This window comes from Hydra vulgaris, chromosome 05 (genome assembly GCF_038396675.1).
Source record: "Hydra vulgaris chromosome 05, alternate assembly HydraT2T_AEP".
In the NCBI taxonomy this organism is placed as follows: domain Eukaryota; kingdom Metazoa; phylum Cnidaria; class Hydrozoa; order Anthoathecata; family Hydridae; genus Hydra; species Hydra vulgaris.
Window position 1 is genome coordinate 7,602,301 of NC_088924.1, and position 10,200 is coordinate 7,612,500.

At 28.0% G+C, this 10,200-nt stretch overlaps 2 protein-coding genes across 3 annotated transcripts in view; both read left to right on the top strand.

Annotated features, from left to right (window-relative positions):
* Positions 1-10,200, top strand: part of LOC136071824 (c-Myc-binding protein homolog) — a 100,970-nt gene that overhangs the window by 74,903 nt on the left and 15,867 nt on the right. The gene's annotated exons all lie outside the window — the stretch shown is intronic.
* The window catches only part of LOC136071822 (c-Myc-binding protein-like), a 14,807-nt gene continuing 14,124 nt past the window's right edge, over positions 9,518-10,200 (top strand). Inside the window, exons 1-2 of one of the 2 annotated variants that reach the window (XM_065797252.1) lie at positions 9,518-9,661; positions 10,095-10,167. In XM_065797252.1, the coding sequence (XP_065653324.1) occupies positions 9,635-9,661; positions 10,095-10,167 (100 nt within the window). In that variant the 5' untranslated portion in view covers positions 9,518-9,634. The remainder of the gene's footprint in view (positions 9,662-10,094; positions 10,168-10,200) is intronic. The other variant, XM_065797253.1, reaches the window with a different exon arrangement.

A 10,200-nucleotide genomic window follows, 5' to 3' on the forward strand; every position in this document is an offset into this window, starting at 1 on the left:
GAAGACCAGCATTCAAAACTTTATCGAAAGCTTTGGTATGTCAAAACAATACAAACAAAATAGTGTTTGCCTCGCCAGCTCCATCTAATGTAAAATAGAACCTTTTAGTTATAGCAGTTAGCAAGTCAATCATAGAATAAGAAGATCGAAATCTGTAATGATTGTTGGAGAGTAAGTTATTAGACTCAAGATGATAGAAATTTGTTGATTAAAGATTCGAAAACCTTGCTAATAATAGAGTGAAGACATAACGATAGTTGGAGTGGTCAGAGTGTCTCCAGAGTAAAAATTAAAATCACAGATGCCATTATCCAGTTGGCAGGAAAACGAGATTCAGTCAATCACTTACTATATAGTTTAGATAGAATTGAAGAGAGTTTTTGAGAAACACTTTTGTAAAAACATGATAGAAATGTTGTCTGTTAGACACGACTTCTAACAAATGTTAGAAGATGCAGAGACACAGAAGACATCAATCCCAGGATAAAAAAAGTCTCATTTAGCTTTAGGGTATTTAAAAAATAATGAAAAAATATGTTTCAATGGTTTGAAAAGCTTATATTTAATTTTAAGCTTTTCAATATAAGTAAAAAAAATAAGTAAAAAAAAATTAACTGTGCAACTATGAGTTTTTGAAGTGGAGCTAACCAACTTTGCAATTTAAAGTTTAAATTGCAAAGTTGGATAGCTTTTAAATTATAAACAAACCTTTATTTACAAATATTTATTTGTATTACAAATTTTATAGTTTTATAAATAACTTAAAAATATAACACTACAAGAAGAACAAAATTATTTTTTGCATTTAATAAATTTTAGAGAAAACTCAATGAACCTTTTAGTATTTAACTAAAATTTATGTCATGGTTATATGGTTGCCATCGTTATATGATTGAAGCCCTAAAAATCTATTTATTAAAAGACTTTCCTTAAAGGACTCCTTTTATTAAAGGGCTCTCTTTCCAATTTTCAAAAGTTGTTATTCCAATCCTTTCGCCTTTTTAAAAATATAACGTTTTTTAAAGTTCTAAAAAGAACTCTTTTTTTTTCTATTGCATTTCAAAATAACTTAAAAAGTCAAAACAAAGATGCTTAAGTTACACCCCACAGTTACATTTTTACATATTTTATATTAAAATATACACTTCTCCATTTAATCCTATGCCAAATCCACATAATGAGAACTATAACAATGTCGTGTTTTCGCGTTCATTGGTTGAACTTTCTCCGTTTTGAATTAATCAAATTAATACAATTTTTATGTAATTTAAAACGTGAGCAGTTACGAAAGATGAGATTAGAAAGTTACAAAAGGCTGATGAATTTAGAAGAAGTTTTTATTTTTTGACATGGGAAGCTACATACTATGTTTGTCTTTTTAAAAGTTATACTTTAGAAGTACATTAATGGAAAATAAAATTTTGATAGAAGCATTAATAATTTCACCATTCATAAACAGTTTCTTAAAGGAAAACATCTTAAAAATCCGATATACTTAAACTAACTTTACCTTATCACTTCTGTTTTAACTTCCGTATCAAAATCTTTTGAAAGAAAAATAATATTGAATCAAAATAACGCTAGCAACACCTAAAGCCGTGGCACATTAGTTAGAATTTTGTTTCAGAGTCAATGCCGGCTCCAGCCCAACAAGCGACATCGGTTAGGAAGGAATCGTCCTGGTTATGTACCCTTATGCAGAGCTCTGTGATAAGACCGGTCTCTTTGAAGCATCTGAAAGACTTTTGAAAGACTGGGGAATCTTGAAGCATTTGAAAGACTGGGGAAGAGTTCTAACGTTGTTTTGTTACTAATAGATCAAAATAAGACATGACTGTATGGTCTCCTATGACTTTAGAGAAATTTTGAAATGAATTTATATTTTGCTTCTTTAAAGAAGAATTAACCTAGTTACAAAAACCAATATTGGTAAAAAAATAATTCAACTGAAAGAAGAATGTCCTTTTTATCTCATCTTCTTTTTATTACAAGAAAACGCTGTAAAGCAGAGCTGTCTAACGTATAAAGATATATATGCTTATAAAGAGCCTTTTAACGAGAGTATTACGCCTAAAGCCTAATTTGGAAAATAGAATAAAAATTATGAAATACTGTACCAAAGTTCTTTTTCACTCAATATGGTGCACACCTCTGGTAAAAAAAAGTTATGCTTGAAGTAGAAGTCAAAAAGATTTAAGATTAGGACACAAGTAGAAGAATCTCTGATAAATACATCAACTATCATTGTGGATAGCTTTGGTCAATAAAGTTCATAAAAATAGCAGTATTAAAACTTAAAGAAAAACTTTTTTTGTTATTTTTTGTCTGCGGTAGTGCTTTAATTTATGTAATATGGTGTATTGTCCCTTTCTGTTATCTTGTATTAATAAACTGTTTTGCTTTATTTTATCCTACGAAACGTAATACAACATGATCAATGCCACAAAAGTATTTGATTAAAGCTGACAAGTTAAACCTTGAACTGAACGAATTAAAACCGACGTCTGTCAATAGTGCTTAGTTATAATTATATAGTTCTATAAAACAAAAATAACAGTGCCAGTTTGTACCCTGACCGTGCGTGTGCGTATATATATATATATATATATATATATATAATATATATATATATATATATATATATATATATATATATATATACTGAGCCGGCCGGAGGGGGGTGCAAGCGGTGCAGTTACACAAGGCCTTGCAATTCCAAAGGCCCTGCGCTTCGAAAGGTCCATTACATTTGGACTTAAAATCAGGCATAACAAAGTTGGAGTATTTTTCAATTTATGTGAAAAGCATGTATATTATAAAAAAATAGTTATAATGTTTAAAAAACGCATGCACACAATATGTTTTTTGAACCATATTGTGTATTTCATATACAATAGAATTAAAAAAAAACCTTATATTTTTGATAAAAAACAAGCTTTTTGACATTCCTCTTAATGTGTTCTAATTTTATCATTTACTATAAAAATGTTCTATTTTTATAATTTTCGACTACAATTATTCTGTTTTTAAAAATAATTAAAAAAACGTTCTATTTTTAAAATTTACGATAAAAAAACGTTCTATTTTTTAAACTTTGAACAACATTAGAGTGCCGTCTGAAAATAAAATGAAAATTACAATAGCATTAGAAGCATATATGTCTAGGATGTTGTAAAAGATTATCATAGGCCGCCTGAATTAGAAAAATAGACCAATAAATAATAGATTTCATAAACTTATAAAGAGTAGATATTTGAAACAAAATGGGAATGCCGTCTGGAAAGCGTGAAATCTGTAAGATTTCAAATACCGCAATTTTCTCTTTCTAAACAACTACTTGGACAAAGAGACAAAAAAATAAGATTGGGAAATCGAAGAGACAAAAAAGAGACAAAAAAACCAGAGACAAAAAAATAAGATTGGGAAATCGAAGCAATCGGAAATAAACTTTGTTCCTTTGAATTTATATTAGGTGTGGTAAATTGATATGCCAAATTGAAGCAAATATCATAACTTTTCCATAATAATAGCTAAGGAAATTGCTGTAGAAGTACAAGTGACGTTTGAATTTTAGATTCAAAGAACTGTAAGAAATTTTTCATCGAGTCAAGAATATTTTTGAATTCAATATTTTCTTGTCGTTGTTGATAATGCGATTAACTCATTCACGAGATTTAAACCTTATAATGATTTGAACCTTTTAAAAAACATGACACATTGTATGGTTATTTATATAGTTTGTATAACATTAAAAAACATGAGTGAAGATGAACTTCTAAAATAATGTAAAGATTTATATATGACATTGCAAGATGATATTGATGTGATTGATTTACGTAACGAAATCAAAACCTGTCGTCAAGTTTTGCCTTCCAACTTCAGAATATTACAAATACTGCAATATTTGTTAAAAAATAATCTATTTGAGTTATATCCAAATTTCGTGACTGCGCTTAAAATCATACTAACTTTAACAATTACAATCGCTTTAGCAGAGAGATCTTTTTCAAGATTAAAGTTAATAAAAATTTTTTTTAGAAGAAGCCAAGAAAAATTTACTTCATTAGCAGTATTGTCAATAGTATCAGATATAGCCAAAAAACTATGTTACGATGATATCACCTCCAAATTTTCTATAAAGCACGCAAGGAGACAAATTTGGAATTCTTTGTATTAAATATATTTATATTTTTTCAATATAATTCTGTTTTTTGTTATTAGATTTGTTAAAGGGAATTTTGATGACTGAAATGTTATTTAATTTATTCATAATATATTTAGTGACTTATTTTTTTTTTTCTTTTTTTTTCTTTAATATTTTGCCGTTTAAAAATATTACAATAATCAATTATATTTTACAATTTTTACATTAGTAACGACAGGACTTCTAGAAGATCATGTGGATCTTGTCATGAAGCCCTTTACAATATATGATTAATTTTTGATAAAAAATACAATGTCTTAAGTGAAATAATAATAATAATAATAATAATAATACAACTTTATGCAAAAACATGTAAAAACCAAGATAAAATTTTAAAAAGCCAAGATTAAAAAATAAATAAAATATACATAATAGAACAACAACAAACAAACAAACAAGCAAAACAAAAAAACAATTAAAAATAAATCAAAATATTTTCAATTAAAAATATAATTCTTTTAAGTTTTTGTTTGAATGAAGCAAAAGTCAGTTGGGTAGAAAAATCAAAATTTGGTAAGACTATTTTGTTCCAGAGATAAGGACCTCAGTAAGAAACAAAAAACTGGTCTTTGCTTTTATGGCAAAAAGGGGCAGTAAGATTGTTATTAATTCGAAGATTATATTTGTTTTTAGGTTTCATACAATAAAGATTTTGTAATACGTTTGGCAACAAATTTTCTCTACATTTAAACATGAAACATAAAATGTTAAAGACATTTTGTTGATATACATTTAAAATATTCATTTCTTTAAAAAGTTGTTTCGTATGTAAAACGATTTTTAAAATTTATTGCGCGAGCTGCGTGTTTCTGATGAAGCTAAAGAGATTTTAGTTTTGTTCTATGAGTGCTTCCCCATATAATATTCGCGTAGTTTATATGACAATGTATAAATGAACAACATAATTGTGTTAACTGGTGTTTACATAATATATTTCTTGCTTTATAGAGAATTCCGATGCATTTAGCGATTTTATTGGAGGTATTATCAATATGATTTCTCCAAGATAGATTCTCATCAATATATTCTGTTTTTTTAAAGGTGGATAAAAAAGTGTCCTTTTAGTTTTTTCTATATTTAGAGACAATCTATTTTGTTTAAACCGAACAGATACGTTTTTTAATTCATTTGTCATATTAGTAAAAAGCATATTAATATCTTTATGAGACAAAAACAAGTTAGTGTCATCTGCAAAATTTATTGTTGTTAAGTTTGATGATTTATGAAGATCATTTTTGTATATTAAAAAAATAAGTGGACAAAGTATGGACCCTTGTGGAACACCACATGTTATATTCATTAATAGATGAGATATAGAATCTTTATTGTAAACGAACTGTTTACGGTTAGTAAGATTACTTTCAAACCATAATAGGGTTTTATCTTTAATACCATATGATATTAGTTTTTTTTAACAAAATTTGATGATTGACAGTATCAAATGCATAAGACAAATCAATAAACACTCCTAGTGTAAAACAAGAGTCTTTAAAAGAGTCAGTTATAATGCGCGTTAGTTGAAGAATGGCATGCTCGGTTGAATTATTTTTTTTGAAACCAAATTGGTTTTCGTATAGAATTTTATTTTCAACAAGATATGAGTAGATTCGGTTGTACATTATTCTTTCTAAAATTTTTGAAAAAACTGGAAGAACTGAAATAGGGCGATAATTTGTTATGTTTTTACGATCCCCTGTCTTAAAGATTGGAGTTACTTTTGCTATTTTTAGTTTATCTGGAAAAGACCCTTGTGCAATGGATGCTCTGAGGATTTTATAAAGAATATCTTTTATAACATCGTAGGAATCAATCACAATATTTGTGTTAATATCATCATACCCAGTAGCTTTATTACGTTTTAATGACTTAAAAGCAACCTCAAAGTCATTAAAAGTTAACTCAGTAAAATTTAGATTAGAGCTTATTGATGTTTCGAACTCATCAACAGATTTATCTTTAATGATTGAAATACTATCGCTTAATTTTGTACCGATAGTGGTACTTATAATTATATTACTTTTAGTGCCACTGTTCAACGTGTACTAAAATATAAAGCACATGTAAACAATATGTGTAAAAAACCATATATGTGTACATATATGTACTGTAATAATATTAAGGCCTCGGAAAGTTATCCTGCACCGGACCCCGCATTTATTTGGGCTGGCCCTGTATATATATATATATACATATATATATATATACATATATATATATATATACATATATATATATATATATATATATATATATATATATATATATATGTATGTATGTATGTATGTATGTATGTATATATATATATATATATATATATATATATATATATATATATATATATTTATATATGTATATATATACATATAATTATATATATATAAATATATATATATAAATACATATATATATATATATATATATATATATATATACTTATATATATATATAAATATATATATATATATATATATATATATATATATATATATATATATATATATATATATATATATATATATATATATATATATATATATATATATATATATATATATATACACTATACACTATATTGCCTGCATATTTTATCAATATAATGTTACTTAATTTTTGTTCCGTACCCCAGAATGCATTTCTGCCATTTTTAGTCAGACATTAACAGACAATCACACAATTTAAAAATAATATTTCATTAATCTGAAATAGTGCTTAGAATTGACTTGTTACTCTCTCAGGGAAAGTTTCATAAAAACGAACATCGTACATTCTGGAACGTTTTCAGCGTTGCAATTGAAATTATTGCGTTTGCTTATAACTAACTGCAACAATTTCAGCACCAGGATAATTATTGTGAACTGCTAGATCTGATAATAATGTTTCTCAGATGCGTTTTATATAGAATACGCTCATTCAAAGCTCCGGCAGGACTGCATTGAGCCAGATGGATAGCCAAAAACTATTTATTCGTTATCAATATGGATGCTGAGAAGCAAATTCAAGATGACAAAAAAAGAAGAAAGGGAATTGCAGACATGTGTCTTTTCACAGTGACTCTATATGTCAAAGTCTGGTTTAGACCATCGTTAACGCACCTTTCTCTCGTGTTGATCTCAAGATTTTTAAAGAGATCAACAAATATAAGGCACAGAATCAAGCAGTCTCTTAGACTGCAATGAAAAATATTTTAGGACATTTTTAGTACTAATCAGAAAAACTGGTTGCAGTTGCTTTCTTCATTAATTAAGTCTCCGTTAACATAAAACGTCTGATGGTACCTTGCAAGCATTTGGTGCAGAACAACCTTTAAAGAGAATATCTGTTGATCATACGCTGGTGAGCTCCAAAACATCGAAGACTTTGTCACTGAGAGCAGTCAAAGGTTCTTCAACATTACTGGTCTACCGTCAACTTTTCTCGATAAAGATGTGAAGCTGTGGTATGCAGATGCTGACTATCAGTTGGCAAAGAACACTGTCAGTAGTATAAGAGTTGTGAATGATATTGCATAACGTAGAATTGCCTTAACGGACAAATACTAAAAGCTGCACACGAACAATGAAGAGCAGAAATAGTTCCTTCTCTTAATTGTAAAGTACCACCAGCGATATTCCTGATTGAGCGAAGAATACTCTATATAACTAGAAGGTTTTTCTCACTTTGACAGTCTCAACGCAAAAAGACCACATATATGACTCTGACGGTGAAGATTCAGAAAATGTAGTTTAGTTACATGGTGTATCACTGAATACTAGTTTATAAGCACGTTACTGTTAACATTCTTTACGTAAATCTTGAAAGATTTTGAATCTAAGAACGAATTCTTGAGATATTCAAAACTTATCATTCTTCAAATGTCATTAGTTTTATTTATCTTTTAAGGTAAATAGTCAATTTTACATTTTGATCATCCGTTATTGTTTGAAAATACTATTTTGATTTACCTATATAAAGGTTTACATGGTTGTACAATGTAATATTAAAATTATATATACAAGACCAATGATTTCTCAAGTTAAAATTAACTTAAGTGTTTAAGAGGCAATTTTATTAACTAACCCCGGCTTTGCAAAATTAACAACGCTCTACATTTAATAAAGTACAAATTTGTAACATGAGTCTTTATATGATTTTGAAAGCTTAATTTTTGTTTGATTGGTATAAACTGAAGTTACATTTTTATTAAATAAAAAAATCACATGACACTTACTTTTCAACTAGTTTGTCATAAGGGTCTTATAACAAGAAAAACTTTGCTTGTAAGATGTATGTGCACTCGAAGGCTTTTTTGAAACATAGTGATCAGCACTATACTAAATAAATGGGCCAGGTTAGTCGCAAGATTTTTTGCCAAACATGACCCAAAGTTACGTAAAACAAATTTGAAAGTTTATTTTTCCTTCCCTTTTTCATTTGCAGTTAAATTTTTTTTCTTTTGCGTTTTTTCAAAATGCTTTGTGTCCCGATTTCTTAATTGCTCCCTCTTCTTCTTCTTCTTCTTCTTCTTCTTCTTCTTCTTCTTCTTCTTCTTCTTCTTCTTCTTCTTCTTCTTCTTCTTCTTCTTCTTCTTCTTCTTCTTCTTCTTCTTCTTCTTCTTCTTCTTCTTCTTCTTCTTCTTCTTCTTCTTCTTCTTCTTCTTCTTCTTCTTCTTCTTCTTCTTCTTTTTCTTCTTCTTCTTTTTCTTTTTCTAATTTTTCTTTTTCTTCTTCTTTTTTTTCTTCTTCTCTCATAATACATATCGAATTAACGGTTCGTATAAACTTACAACTGTTTTAAATCAATCTTAACTGACTGCAATTGTTTACTAGTTTTGAAAATCTTTGGACATGATAAGAAAGCAAAAATTTTCGCGATAATGATATAAAATAACTATATTATGATTTTCCATCCTGAAGGCTGGCGCCCTATCGAATCTTTGCGCCTGGGCCCAAAGCTCCCCATGTTCCCCTCCCCTCCCTCCCCCCCCCCCAAAAAAAAAATACGTCTCTGCAAAGAGAGACTAACACAAAAATGAAAAACGCAAATATGTTAGTGTACCTCCAACATTTTTTAAAGGGCCCTTTTTTTTATTTAGAAATTCGAAACTTTATTGCACTGGGTGACACCAACCCCAGCGACGCCAATGCCTATTTTTACAGGTCCCAAACATGTTTAAAAAGTTGTAAAAAATAAATTATTTACGTTTTATTATATATGAAAATACGCGGGAAAATATTTTACAATATATTTAACACTATAGTTTTTTGATCTAATAAAGGTATTCCTGCTTGAAGCAATTGATTTTTCTAAAAAAAGTTGAAAGTCGCTGGTGCCTACTACATGTAAAATAAACTGTTATATAGTAAACATTCAGATCCAACACATATTGTTTATTAGTAACCATACGGGATAGTGCTCGTGACCTTTCAAGACATCGTTTTGAAGGATATCAAAATGGAATTCACCGCTGATAATTATAAGGTTTTTTCATTAGATTTTTGCTTTTTGATTACACATTATAACTTTTTTTAAATAAAAATTCTAATTTTTATTTGATTGTTACTGTTTTCTGAGTTATCAGATTCTGCTCTGTATACTACTTCTGTAATTACTGTGTGGTATGTGCAATATCAAGAATTTTTAACAAATCACTATACTGTGATTTGTTAAAAATTCTTGAGTAATGTTCTTTTTATCTAAGATATTATGAGAGCGTTCCTTAAGAATTTTGAATCTGAAACAACTCACATACGACTAATAAAATCACAGTCATACTATTACTATTTAAATCATATAAAAAATACCTAAAGCTATAAAGCAGTTCAATCATTTTGATTGTGGGATCAGTGTTTTGTTGTTTTATTGTTTCTAATTTTTTTTTAAATTATAAAACGTTTATTTTAATCTTTTTTAGCCAGCAGATTCTAAAAGAGAAGAGTTTCGTCGATATTTAGAAAAGTCTGGTGTCCTTGATTCTCTAACTAAGGGTAAATTATTATTAATGTTGTTATTATTATTAT